Source organism: Neophocaena asiaeorientalis, unplaced genomic scaffold, assembly GCF_003031525.2.
Source record: "Neophocaena asiaeorientalis asiaeorientalis breed wild unplaced genomic scaffold, Neophocaena_asiaeorientalis_V1.1 scaffold95, whole genome shotgun sequence".
Classification (NCBI taxonomy): domain Eukaryota; kingdom Metazoa; phylum Chordata; class Mammalia; order Artiodactyla; family Phocoenidae; genus Neophocaena; species Neophocaena asiaeorientalis.
In genome coordinates this window covers 200604-214872 of record NW_020174924.1, presented here as the reverse complement: position 1 = coordinate 214872, position 14269 = coordinate 200604, and the positions used below count along the sequence as shown (strand labels likewise).

The window sequence follows — 14269 nt, the reverse complement described above, 5'->3', positions numbered from 1 at the left end:
GGTTTATATTAAAGTCCTAGCACCTTACCAATGGGAAACCATGGATTCAAAGGCATTATCATGACCTTACGATGGTGTTAATATCTATCATTAAAGAACTTTGACTTATGAAAGACTCAGAAACATGAGAAGTCGCAAAACTGCAAACCCAGATTCTCTATCAAGTATAGACAAGCGGTTGGACAAGAGAGGAAAGTAAATAAACTCTGTCTTTAAGTGGCAGGACCAGCGCACATCATGGCTGTGACACCCGAGTGTTACAAAAACCACTTGGCAGCGGTGGGATTCGAACCCACGCCCCCGAAGAGACTGGAGCCTTAATCCAGCGCCTTAGACCGCTCGACCACGCTACCCCACAGTAAACACTTGCGAAGCATTTCCTGTACCTTCCACTCTCCTCCCCTTCACGCCACATGGTTCATATATTTATCTTTTTAGGAGGCTCTTCGTATCTCTTTTTTCCCCCTTTCTTCCCGATTTGTTGTGCTTTCTTTCTTCTTTGTAGCCACAGTGCTTGAGATTGATGGAAAGAGTCATATTACACAAGCGCAGGGAGTCTCGAGTGACCCAACAACCTTTATTAGCTCTAACGGGTACGGAGAGCCTACCTAGGCTGGTCACCCGGGAGAGTCGGGGTCCTCTCGGGCCTCGGGCGGGCTCTCCACGGAGGGCGCCACACGGCGAGAGCTTTCGCTACTTGAGATGCTGAGTCTGGGGTCCTGCGGAGAGAAGGCGCCTGGATCTTCCCGGAGGAAACGCGGAAGCTCAACCGGGCGGTGAGTTCCATAGCATGTAAGGCAGGGCCAGAGACGTCCCAGCCTGGCCGAGCCCAGGAACAGGTCAGTAATGTGCCGAAGCCAGAAGTCTCCGGAATTGGGCCCAGCTCTCCGGCCGACAGCGGGCAGAGAGGTCGGTACCGGTCAGGGAGACGCCCTGTTGGGAACGCGGGTCCTCTCCCCTCCCCAGTGCCACGGGATCACCCCTCATCCTGTGACTGTCCCTGATGAGATTGCCTGCCATCATTCCCGCAGCATCTTTGGCCCACTCGGAAGCGAAAATATGCAGCGCAATTAATGTTGATCCTGAATCTTTTTTCCTAAAAAAGATGTGTGGCACTGCATTCGGAAATTTGGACGAGAGCGTGCAGTGATTTGTTCCTCCACTAGGTGTCATCCATGCCCACAATTAGTAAAAGAAGAGTTTACAACCATGGACGTGGCAAAAAGTTTCCATACTAAAGTTTAGATATGAAAATCTGGCTTGCGTGGCTCGTTGGTCTAGGGGTATGATTCTCGCTTAGGGTGCGAGAGGTCCCGGGTTCAAATCCCGGACGAGCCCTACTTTTCCTAGCCAGCGGTCTTGGTCTTTACCTTACCTCCCATAAAGCCTCTGACTTATTGATGTTAAACACCATCACATCAAGCAAGCACCCTATGTAGCTACTATTACAGTATGAACACCAGTTTATAATCCACTATTGCAGATTTATATGTATCTTTAGACCAATGCTCCTTGTATTATTAATTCACGAGGATAAATGACATGTTATTAGGTATATTTCATACAGTATTTCTTCTACGAAATCATTATTTCTAAAATCAACCATCATTTCTCTTTTGTAGTTTTTTTTGTTATTAGCCAGGAATTGTTCCTTCAGGACTTAGGGAGGTGTATTTTATATTAACAGCTTCGCATAACCCTCAATTTTCCTCCACTGTAAGCCTGGGGGCCCACTGGGTGCTGGGACCTCCGCAGGTCAGCAAGTGCGACGACGTGTCTCGTCAAAGAAAGCCTGGACTCCCTCCCTCAGTCAAGCCTAACATTCCAGGGCCCTTGGGTGTGTGCGTCGGGGTACGGGAGTCGCTGGTAACGCAGCACCCAGGGAGTGAACTTCTCAACAGGGACGCTCAAGCCTGCCTGCAGATGAGGCTTAACCTGTAAAACGATTTAACCATTCACTGCGGTGTCCAACACCGAACCAATTACATTGGAGTCTTTGAGGATGGGGTCCCCACATGGTTATGCCCTTCACCCCTACTCGCTCCCTACCTGCTGGGTATGCAGTGGTCATCTTATTTCAGTCTGATGTGCCCTGACTCACCTGATGAACAAGACCCAGAAACCACAGGTATTTTTCACCTCACTCTTAATTATTCTCCTGAGTATTTAACTTCTAGTACCTCTTCAGACATATGGAAAAACTGTGAAACAAATAATCTTGGAATCATCTTTTAGTGCTTCCTCTTATAACCTTCGGTCAGTCCTGTAACAGATGATGTTGGCTGTACTTTTAGAATATTTCCAGAGTCCAAACACCTCTCACCACCTCCTCCACCACCTTTGTAATCCAAAGCACAATGACCTCTCCCCTGCACTAGTGCAGTAGCCCCTTAGCAAGCCTCCCTGGTCGGCCCTGGTGTCTATTCTCAACATAGCATAGATGTAACCAAGTAGGACCCTATGGGACCTTCCCAGGACAGGCCTTCCCCCATATCCTCTGCTTTACCTCCTCTCTGAAATACCTAGATAACAGTATTTGATGCACATTTCCAGAGTTGTTTTACAGATGTGAAACCGCCCCCCCGCAAAATGGAAGATGTTAAATACTTGATGACCATGAGCACACAGCCCCAGGCCTCCTGGAGCCTAAGGACTGATAATGTTAACCCCTGTGACACCGCTCTGTTTCCTCACCATCAGCCAATCAGAGAACTGTGCATGAGCTGACCCTGCGACCACCCTCCCTCACCTGGCTTTCAAAAATCCTTTGCCGAAACCCTTCAGAGAGCCGGATTTTTTAGAGCATGAGCCAGCCGGCTCCTTGCGTGGCCCTGCAATAAACCTTTCTCTTGCTCCAAACTCCGACATTTCAGTATGTCTGGCCTCACTGTGCATTGGGGACATGAACTTGTGCTAACATTGGGCACATGAACTTGTCCTATTAAAGCCTAGGACAGAGCTGACCATTGCTCTGCTTAAAATCCTTTGATGCATCTCCATTTCATTTCATATAATATTAAAACTCCTTGCCATGGCTTTAAAAATCTCTACATGACTTCGCCATTTCTTGGACTCCCCTCACTTTTTTGACCTCATCTCCTACCGTCTCTCCCTTTGTCAGCTAACTACATTAGCCTCTAGTACTCCTCAGAGATTCCCACCTCAGTAACTTTGCACGTGCTCTTCTCTCTGCTTTGAATCTTATCTGCTTCGTATCTGCATGGCTCTGACCACTGCGCATGAAATAGCACCCCTTTGCTCTCTACTCCCCCTTCTCTACTTTAATTTTCTTCTTTGCGCGTACCACCGCCTGACTTCTGCTGCTGCTCCCGCTTTGTTGAATTCTCCCTCCCCAACCACGAGAATGGAAGCTCCACAAGAACAGGACATCGTTGTTGTTGTTGTTGTTTTTACTGCCAAAGCCTCCTGTTCAGAGGCTGGAACAGTTCTTAACACCTAATAAATACTCAATAAATATTTGTTTAATGAATTGTGTGAATTGTTTTATTTTACTTATTTATTTATTTATTGCCACAGAGCAGAGTCCTAACCACTGGAAGTCAGGGAATTCTCTGTGTGAACTGTTTTAAATCAAAAAGGAATCCCGGATCCTGGACACAGAGGGGAATAAGGAGCATGGAGGTATTGGGGACTTGAATAGAGGGCTCTTGCAGTATGGGTTATCCACTGTGTGTGCCACCCTCTGGGAAAGGCTGAGGGAGGGCCATGCCTGAAATATATTCTCTAGCAGCTCTCCTTCTCGGCCACAGTATGGACCTGTGAATGCTTTACAGAAGGGTTGAAAAGTTCTCCCAACTGGACATAAAGAAAGGCACAAAGTAGGCTCTCGCAGCTGTAAGTCATGCATCAGCACCATTGACTTCTGTTGCAAACTTTCTCCAGGCAGAGATGCTGAAGTACAGGGCTGCTTCAGGCTTCCATGGCTTTGGGCAAATTCTGAACCAGACAGTGTTTTGAGGTCACTCTGTAGGGTTGCATTTAGCCATTCTGTAAAAGTATGTAAAACCAGTGACTTAACAAGATGAGGAACAAAAGTCCATAAAAGGGAGACTGCAGAGGAGAGGAAAAAGGTTAGGGAAGGAGGTGTATAACCCAGCAGGACTTCATCAACTTCACTTGACCAGGTTTTGTGATGAGGGGTCACTCTGAGTATGAGTCCTAAGGAGACATTGCTCACATGTGGAGAGAATGCCGGCAGGAGTATATGAAACAGGGGGTGAAAAGCTGTTGATGGTCACAAAGTACATGTGAATAGGCAGTGTCTCTGCTGCTCTCAGGAGCTATGACCGCAAGTTGAAATCTGCCCCCTTGTGGACAAACCAAATATTACCACGGGTCTTCCCTTTAAGGTCTTGCAGATTAAAAATTAATTCCTAGGGACCTCATTACTTTTTGCTGATCCTTCCATGTGTATTACAGGCAGGTGGAACTTATAGGGGAGAGAGCTGTGTTATTGTCCAGGGAGATGGTGTTCATGGGATTAAGCTGAACTACTTATTAAAGTAGATGGCATCCCATGGCTATAGAGGGAAAGCAGAAAACAGAGCTAGCATCCACTAGCAAAACTCTTGAGTTGCTTTCAACAGCTAAAGGTGAGAGTTAAGAGTGACAATCACAGATTTAAAGTCTTCAGGTAGAAGTGAATCAACATTTTTCTTTCCTTTTATTGATCTTTCTGATCTTATGTCCATATGGTGCTACAGGGTCCCACCAAAAGTATCAAAAAGGATTGTTAAGTTTTGCAAAGGATAGCTTTTTGATACTATTGTTAAAGAACAAAATCTAGTTCTTTTAGGACATTTACTCATGGATTCTTCCATTCAATCAGTGTTTAAAGGGTATTTTTTTTTTTTTTTTTGCTGTACGCGGGCCTCTCACTGTTGTGGCCTCTCCCGTTGCAGAGCACAGGCTCCGGACGCGCGGCAGGTAGACTCTCAACCACTGCGCCACCAGGGAAGCCCTAAAGAGTATTTTTTGAGCAAACATTTGTTGAACATTTGTTGTATTCCAGGCACTATGCTTGGAGCAGAGATTACTTCAGGGAACCAGACAGATGTGGTTTCTGCCCTCATGAAACAATCAAATAGTTTTTCAAAAACCAAGAAATACAGTTAATTTATTATGCTAGTGATCAGGGCCACAAAGGAAAAGTACAGAGTGTGACGCAAGCAAAACAGAGGCTGTTCACTTCCCCTGGGGTTTCTGGGAAGGCTTGTCTAAGGAAAGGAGGCACACACAGGATTTAAGCAGGTAGAATGGGGAGGGGTGAATGGAGTAAGGAACATAATGAGGAAACTAGGTGTTAAAACCTTGAGTTGGGAGGAAGCCTGATGAGTTCAGGGGACTGAAAAGGGGAGTGTAAGGAGATAGACAGAGAGAGGAAGGGTGGTTTGGGTGAGGCTTCCTTGCAAGGCCTGGTAGGCAGCGGTAGGGACTGTGGTCATTATTTTAAGACTTATGGGAAAAAAAAAAAGACTTATGAAAAGCTATTGACACCGTTTAGGTGGGTGTGTGGGTGGAGAGCACAGGCACAGAACTAGATTTGTGTTTTACAAAGATTAGTGTGATATAGTAGGGTTTGCACAAAAAGCCATGGGGACCCCCGTTTCAGCTTTCTAATAAGCAAGCACAGAGCCCTGCATCAGGGAAGGTTACGACCGAATGTGTGTTATCCACTCTAAAATTGTTCTCTGTTTTTATCTTGTGCATTCCACCAACTCTGCCAGCTCCCAGAGCCACTTCAAAGGAAGTCAGTGAGGCCCGTGGAATGCAGGTCAGGGTCACAGAGCTAGTTAGTGGCAAAGTCGGTATGAAGATAGGAACCTCGCTTTCATGACTCCCAGACCACTGCTCATTTTGTTCTAGCTGGAGACTTTTGAAAAGGAAGGGTGTTTTTTTGTTGGTGGTGGGTTTTATTTTTGGTTTTGATTGTTTGCTTTTTTTTTTTTTTCTTTTTGCGGTACGCGGGCCTCTAACTGCTGTGGCCTCTCCCTCTGCGGAGCACAGGCTCCGGACGCGCAGGCTCAGCGGCCATGGCTCACGGGCCCAGCCGCTCCGCAGCACGTGGGATCTTCCCGGACCGGGGCACAAACCCGTGTCCCCTGCATCGGCAGGCGGGCTCTCAACCACTGCGCCACCAGGGAAGCCCTGTTTACTTATTTTTTATTGCATCTGGGTTCTTTAGGTTCTTTAGGGCCTTGGTGATTATTAGCCATCATTCATTCATCTGCTTTCAAGGAATCTTATCTGATTTTCAGGGAAGCTGGAACTGGCCCCCAAGAGGAGAGCAGAGCTGGGAATGGCAGGACAGCTGTGAATGTGCTTGGAGGTGCTGTAGGGGAAAGCTGGGTTAATGCTCCTTCCTCGATGAGGATTCAGAGGAAACTGTTGAGGGCTCAGCCTGGGGACACACATAAGAAGCCAGGTATGCTATGATCAAAGCATTCTCAGAAGTGGGAAACTGAAGGGCCTACCAAGCAGCTGTTTGATATGGTTACGGCAACCTGACCTCCCCTGGCCTATCACCTGGTGGCTGTCATTTGTGGAATACAAGTAAAATCACACACACACACACACACACACACACACACACAGAAAAGGCTTGGTTTGCCCCCAAGGGAATACAGGACCTCCCTCCTCCTGTGTGAATAGCCTGGGGCTGTACCTGCAAGGCTGAGGTTGATGACAGCCTCTGATTCAGACATGTCCTGCCCAAATCAGGAGCAGCTCGTTCTTGGATATATGCAAGCTCCAGTCTGTCTACCTCACCTGGACAGAGACAGGGAGGTAGTGGGAGGGCAGCTGGAAGAGCGCCCAGAGCGCCTTGTGAAGGTATTGCATGACTCTTGCTATTAACAGCTTGTCTAGCAAACAGCTCTGCAGGTGCCAAGGGTAGCCAATCAACTCCCCCAGAACAGGGGTGCTTCATGCCTTTTTTTTTTTTTTTTTTGCAATAGTTAGTGTTTTTGATTTAGGGAGGGAGGTGGGGGGAAATAGAAGTGGTAACCAGAGAATCGTCATCTTAAGAGGATAGTCACTGAGGTCATTTAAATGTAGTTCAAAGCCTTCGTTTGTGACAGCAGAAAGGTAGATAGTCAAATTCTTCCTTCATTCTTTTCTACCACCTTCATTTTAGAGATAAAGAAACTGGGACTCTGAGAAGTGACATGGCTTTCCCAAGATCACACAGCTAGTTAGTGGCAAAAGAAAAAGATCTAAAATCCTTTACCCTTTTTTGATCTCCCGTGAGTACCAGGCAGTGTGCTAGTGCAAGCAAGTACATCGTTCTGGCTCTCCAGTGACACACTGGCACAGGGGACAGGAGGCCAAATACACCCTTTGCCATTACCACACAGTAATCACTAATGCTAAGTTGTGTACAGGAAGCTTGAAGGAAGGCTTCATATGGAGACTCAAGGAGAAGATGGAGGTTGTTAATTCAAAGAAGGATTCCTGGAGGAACGGATAAAGTCCCATGCCCTTTGCACAGCAGTCAGAGATATTTCTTGATACATGGGCTTACATCGAATGCCTGAGAGTTTGTGGGAACCAGCATGAATTTCCTCATGGGCAAGCTCCACTTCCAAGGTTAGAAAGAAGCTTGAGCTATCTATCTTCTGACTGTTGTCCACACCATTATATAATGGTGTAGATGAAGAATGGTAGTAGATGGAGATAGTTTGGGGGGCTTCTTATTGAAACTGAACAGGGAGGAAGGAGAGCAGATCTCAACCCAGAGGTGCTTCCAAACTTCTGTCTTAAGAGTGGTGCTGGGGGTTTCCCTGGTGGTGCAGTGGTTGAGAGCCCGCCTGCCGCTGCAGGGGCCACGGGTTCGGGCCCCGGTCTGGGAAGATCCCACATGTCGTGGAGTGGCTGGGCCCGTGTGCCATGGCTGCTGAGCCTGCGCGTCCGGAGCCTGTGCTCCGCAACGTGAGAGGCCACAACAGTGAGAGGCCCACATACCGCCAAAAAATAATAATAATAATAAATTCCAGTAAGATTTGAAATCTGAAGATTCTTTTCATCTATAACAGTTTCTCCCTCTTTGTTTCCGTGCCACTTACCAATTGAAAAACTTGTTGGGTATCTTGCAGAATGTCTCACCATCTGGATTTGTTTTATTGCTTCCTTGAGGTATTATTTAACATGTGCCTCATTTTCCTTTATTTCCTATACACTGGAAGTTAAATCTAGGGCTTAATTAATTTAGATTCAATTGTTTGGCAAGGATACTTCTTGAACAATGCTGTGTACTTCCTATGGCATCATATTAAAAGGCACATAATAACTAGCTTTTCACTTCTCTGAATACCTAGGTGGTGGCATCCAGCTCTTCCATTGCAAAGTTTCCCATAAGCCTCTCTCCTAATGGTTTTACGACCTACCAAATAATTTTTGCCTGACTTAATAATTTCATAAATGATTATATAATGGCGACTTTAAAATTTTTTATCATTCTATTCATATCTATTAGTTATTATTCTTCTGTAAAGAAGAACTTTCCCTTACCACATGAAAGCTCTTTGGTTACCCTGAAATATAGTTCCTATGGGCTAGGCAGAATATCTGTGCAATTCTTATATTTTAATTATCAACTTTCATATTCAGGGATTGATTTAGAGTCAGTTGGGGGATAGGGATCTTTGTCTTTTCACTGATGTGTCCCAAGTGTCTAGAATAGTGTCTGGCATAAGTAGGTGTTCAATAAATATGCGTTGAATGGAATAGCATGTGAATGATAAAAGTTCCTTACAGTAGTGACAAAAATCCCATATAGTCAGTACTGAGGAAACCAAGTCTTAGTACAACCATGAATCAAGATCCTGAATCTGAACCCTGTACTCGAGGAGTTTTTATAAGGGAAACTAACTAGAATGTTTGTCCCCCAGTTAGTGATGTTGCCTCATACAGGTTCCATAGTGGGAAGGAGCAAGGACAGTATCCTTCCAGATCCCCCTGGGTCCCTGGGAGGAAAGGGAAACTGTAATAATGACCAAGTTGACCTTCTCCCCAGATTAGTAGGGCAAAAGACCTAGAAGTAGTTTTAATTTGATATAGAAGCAATAAGGTGATGCCAATTTTCTTGCCCGAGTTTGTAGAATAAGATCTATACCTGCTGGGTAGCAAAATATTTGTTACTTACAATACTTCACTCAGTTTTTAAGTGAATCGATGCTCAGGAAGGGTCTTTCTTTGGTCACAGGGCGATTGATTGGAAGGTAGGGGGCACAGAGGGGCAGGTGGAATCCAGGAGACACAGAGGAGCTGGCACCATGGAGAATGGAGGCTCTCAGGGCAGAGATGGAGAAAGATGGGGGAGTTAAAAAGGAACTTGGGGGGTTTTACCGCAGATGGAGATTTTAAAAACTAGTTTTGTCTTGTTTGCGAGACAACCTGTACTCTATAACCAAGAAAACTTCAGTGGTATCTATTATTTGCTAAAACTCGGTGGAATTGGATTTGCTTGGGGAGATTTGTCACAGTGGTGAGCCCTCTAGTCTGTTTGTCTATGGCTGCTTTACAGATCACCCCCAAATGGTGGCCGAAAACGATAACAACACTCATTTGCTCCTGAATCTGGAGGTTGAGCTCAACTGGGCAGTTCTTGCTCGAGGCCTCGCATGTGGTTTTATTCACAGGGAGCTGAAACACGTGGAGCATTCTGGGCATCTCTGTCTCTCTGTGGCCTCTCCCTATGTGGCCTCGACACAGTCAGACTTCTTTCTACGCGACCCCCAGAGACAACGTCCTAGGAGAACCACAGCCCAGTGGAAGCTGTGTGACCACGGCTCAGAGGTCATGCCGTGCTGTGTAAGTGGGAGCAGACAGAGGCGCACCCAGGTTCTCAGGAAAGGACAGAGACTCCACCTCTTGCTAAGGGAGTGGTAAGGCTCTGGAAGAGACTGTGGGATAGAAAATATTTTGTGGCCATTTTGGGGAAACTACAATCTGCTGTGTGACTTTAAGGTGAGCATGGCATGGGGCAACCGTAGAAGTCTTGCAAGGGTAGCCAACCACCTCTGTAGGACAGAATAACCTCCACAGTTTTCTGAAGGCACTGAAGCAGCCGGAGCTCTTTGAGAATTTCTCTCCCTTCATGTGTTCTCTCCACTGGTGGCCTCAACACGGTTGAACATCACACGTGGCAGCTGAAGGCATCCAGAGTGAGTGTTCGCTTCCTTTGCGGTCCCTTTAAGCCGTTGCCTAGTCTCAGACAATACTGGAGCTGGGTGGGTTTCTAGCAGTCCTGGAGGAGAGCTTATTAATTTGACAAAATGAGTGGTGAGGGGAATTACTCATGTTGTTTTACATCCTGGCACGAATATTTGTCTCCAGCCGCTACCTGCCTCCTGCAGTCTCCTGAGGGTGACTTGAGGCTTAGCAAAGGGAGGGTGGTGGGAACTTTAGGTCAAATGCTGTCATCTGATAATAGGCCCAGTTTCTTCCTCCCCTTCTCCACCTCTTCCTCCTCTTTCCCCTCCATCCCCTTCTTTCCTTCTTTCCCTCTTTTCTTCTTTCCTCCCTTCCCTCTTCAGGTGCGCAGAATTGAGCTGATCATATCCTGTTTATGGCCCATGCTAGGCCTCTCTTTTGTTTTATTCCATTTTATTATTTTCCCTTTTTATTCCTTATCCCTGCTTCTATTTCTCTCATCCTCATGGGCATCTGTCTTAGAGTATTTAATCCACGTTCTTCCATCTTACTTAAATATTGTATGTCCTTGGAAAATTTTTTGTATTATTTTGAAGCATGCGTGTTTTCAATTTAAATCAACTGGAAATGATTTTCATTGTTTCTTTTTTTCACACCACACCAAATAGCCTGTTGCTATTTGTAAAGCTAGTGCATTATTTGAAGCTGTTTTATACTATTTTATTTTATGTATGTAACACATGTTTACCTGTCCATCCCCTTCATGAGGGACATTTCAGTTACCTTTAGCTCTTTTCTGCCACCAGTTATGCCATGATGAACATCCCTGCACATACTCCATCTGGAAGAACTATGTTGAAGTCTATGCCCGGGACAGGCTTACAAAGTCTCAGATTATACCCATTTATAATTTTGCCAAATACTTCCAGATTAGTTTCCAATATGACTACACCAATTCTCCTGCCCAGTAGCATATTTTCCAGCACTTAATATTAGATTTTCTAATTGTTGATAATCCAATGGTTATAAATCGATATCTTTTGGTTATGTTAATTTCCATTTATCTGATTACTAACGAAGTTAAGCATTGTTCATCTTCCTCTTCTGAAATTGACTTTTTATAACTTTTGACAATCTTTTCTCCTCTGGAGTTTTTGTGTCATTTTATTGTTGATATGGAGGAATTCCTTATCTCCAGATGTTAATCCTTAGTTGGTTTTAGGCATTACAAATGTTTTCTCCAAGGCTGCCAGCACTATTAAACATTTGAAACCAGTCTCAACTCTATTTCAGGAGGGTAAAACTCTGAAATGTAGAGGTAGGTCGAGTTGCCTCAGTTGAGGATAAATTTTGTAACAAGGGTTGATTCCTTGCCTGTAAACTTAGTATAACATCTGTAATTTGGTTGCTTGGAAGTCCTGGAAGGAAATATTGAACATGTTACAATATGTAGAAAGAGTTCTTTTTATACAATGGAAATGTTTTTGCAAGATGGTGTGCAAATCAAAATCTGTTAATTGAAAAATTTGTCAACAGTTAATAACTATGTACTTACACCGTTGTGGCATTTTTGCAACACATATCCATAACAGAGCAGTTTGAATTGTGAAAGGACAACCAGAATGAAAGTTTTTGGAAAGTAAATAATAACCTCCTGCTTGTTCACTTTCATGGTCTTGAATTATGCTTTTGTTTTTGTTGCATACAAAGAGACACATTCTTTGAAGTCTTTTCTAGGATTCTCTGTCTTTCCCAGACAAGTTTTAACCCCCAAATAGCTTTCTAGTTGACAATTAGAAAGACACAGATACATACAAAGGAGGCTATGTAGCTGTCTTTCCAAAAAAGAAATCATTTCAGAGCAAGAAATAGTACAATTAAGTCCATTTTTTCCATGCCTATATCAAAGACTGGGAGATGTTGGCAACAAAAAGGATTCTATTGTTTCAATACCTTGAGCCACTCACTATCTTTTACCAAGCCCTCATCTACTAATTTTCCATGTAGGTCTCCCAAGTATATTGTTATTCAGTGGTTCTCAAATCTTGATGCATATTAGAATCACTGGGAAAGCTTTTAATAATCTCAACTCCAGGTCTTACCCAACACTAATTAAAGCAGAATGCCTCAAGGTGGCATTAAAAAATGCCTTGGAGATTCCAATGTTCAGCAGAGTTTGGAAATCATTACCATACTTGCCAGGATTCCGGGGCTTTATCAAGACTAATGTTAATGTCAGGGAATTGTTTCTGCCCTGTCCTGGACACCACGTGGGAATGAAACTTGCTGAAACTGGAGTTCAAGGGTTAAGCATTGAGAAAGTGAGATTTTTATTACTCTTGCCATCTCACATCTCTACCTGAAACTTTCTGCAACTCATTTCTTCATTAATGAAATGGAGATAACAGCTACTTCACAGGTTTGTAGTAAGGACTGATGAAAATTTGGAAAATAAACAGTACTGCATCTGGCACACTTCAGGACTATAATACATGTTTTGAAATGTCAACGCTTGTTTAGTGAGGGCACATTCAGGACCTGCCTTACCCAACTGTCCCTCTGAAAGTAACTTCTCTTCCCACTGGCAGCCAAGCACACTCCCCTCCTACAGGCTCCTCCCTTTCTGCTTTTTCCCCCTTGGCCTCCCCACACACAGATGGCACCCTACCAGTTATTGTCTGGGAACAGTGAGACACAAAGGACTTTCTTGGATCCATGATCACAAGGATATGTTACCTGTGAGAGTTACAGCAAAAAGGAAAGGTGAGAGGATCTAACACAGAACCAAGTAGGATTGACAGAGGGAGAGATTAGGAAGGAATTGGGAAGAACGGATTAATAGAAATCGCTAAAAGCATATTGACTTTGGTGGGATCAAGGTTAAAACAATTATGGGAAAGAAAGTCATTCAGCAATAGGAATAAAACAATCAGACAAGCGTACTTTTAATACCTTCTGTATGTTCTGCTCTGTGTTAAACATTCTGATGGATTCAGGAGAAATAGGAGATGAGATACTGACTGTCAAGGAGCTGTGGAGGCCAACAAACACAATACAACAGGAAAAATTAGAGAACAGTTCAGTACCAAACTCCGAGAGCTGAAATGGTCAGAAACGGCTTTCTTGGGGAGCTGGACCTCCAGCTGGACCTTGCAGGGTTAGCAGGATTTTCACTAACAGAGAGAAGGAAATAAAATATCAAAGGCTAGGGGAGCAAAGTCAGGGGATGGTGCTGGAGGAATATGATTACCCTCTGATATTTTCTGTCTCCTCTTACTCTATAGGAGTTAGAGCAAAAGATGTGAAGGACCTCATACCCCTGGTAATACTAATGGTGATACTTTTCCTGCTGCTTCTATTCTGGGAAAATGAGCTGGATGAGGAAGTAATGGCGGCAACCTTAGACCAGTTGCATGTGGACTACCCTCAGAGTGACGTTCCTGTAAGGTACTGCAACCACACGATCATACAAAGACTCATCAAGGAAGCCAACAACACCTGCAAAAAGGAGCATGTCTTCGTCCATGAGAGGCCTCGAAATATCAACAGTGTTTGCAATTCTCTCAGGAAGGTGGCTTGCCAAAACCATTCCACCCTTCCCTGCTTCCAGAGTGAGACCAAGTTCAAAATGACAGTCTGCAAGCTCATTGAAGGCACCAGATATCCTGCCTGCTACCACATTTCCCCCACAGAGGGGTTTATTGTCGTCACTTGTGATGACATGGGGCCAGTTAATATCCAGAGATACGATGAATAACCTGAGACCAGCATCTGAGCCGGCCGCCCTCTCGTCTCCTCTCGCAGAGGCACTGATGCTGGTTCTCCCTGAGGCACACCTGAATTGTGGACATGGGGTCATGCCTTGAGTGAAATGCATTTATCCTTTCAGTATTGGTGAGCTGGGATCTTTTTATTCTGCTTTAATAAAAAAAAAATCTACCGAATTAAACCATAAACTCTGCATGTGTTTTAATTCCTTGTCCTTTTTCATTTGATGAGAGCCAAGAGTGAATCCTACACAGGACAGGACTGGGATTAAGTAAGGTGAGGGACTCACTTCACATGCAAAATTGAAGGAGCACCAAAACCCCCTGAG

At 44.6% G+C, this 14269-nt stretch overlaps 1 protein-coding gene and 2 non-coding genes across 3 annotated transcripts; 2 read left to right on the top strand and 1 right to left on the bottom strand.

Annotated features, from left to right (window-relative positions):
- Positions 1 to 271: 271 nt before the first annotated feature.
- TRNAL-AAG (transfer RNA leucine (anticodon AAG)) lies at positions 272 to 353 on the bottom strand. Its single transcript has one exon. It is a non-coding gene; the product is annotated as a tRNA-Leu (tRNA).
- A 913-nt stretch (positions 354 to 1266) lies between these two features.
- TRNAP-AGG (transfer RNA proline (anticodon AGG)) lies at positions 1267 to 1338 on the top strand. The gene has a single exon. It is a non-coding gene; the product is annotated as a tRNA-Pro (tRNA).
- An 8217-nt stretch (positions 1339 to 9555) lies between these two features.
- RNASE12 (ribonuclease A family member 12 (inactive)) lies at positions 9556 to 13930 on the top strand. The gene is made up of 2 exons (XM_024761324.1): positions 9556 to 9905; positions 13330 to 13930. The coding sequence occupies exons 1-2, from the start codon at positions 9556 to 9558 to the stop codon at positions 13928 to 13930; spliced, it is 951 nt and encodes a 316-aa protein (XP_024617092.1).
- Positions 13931 to 14269: the final 339 nt, after the last annotated feature.

Excerpts from the sequence above, each read along its gene's own strand:
- RNASE12 (XM_024761324.1), top strand. The coding sequence starts at position 9,556 with ATGGTGGCCGAAAACGATAACAACACTCATTTGCTCCTGAATCTGGAG. Across the intron at positions 9,906-13,329 it reads CACCTCTTGCTAAGGGAGTG|GGTTAGCAGGATTTTCACTA; the intron begins GTAAGGCTCTGG and ends TGGACCTTGCAG.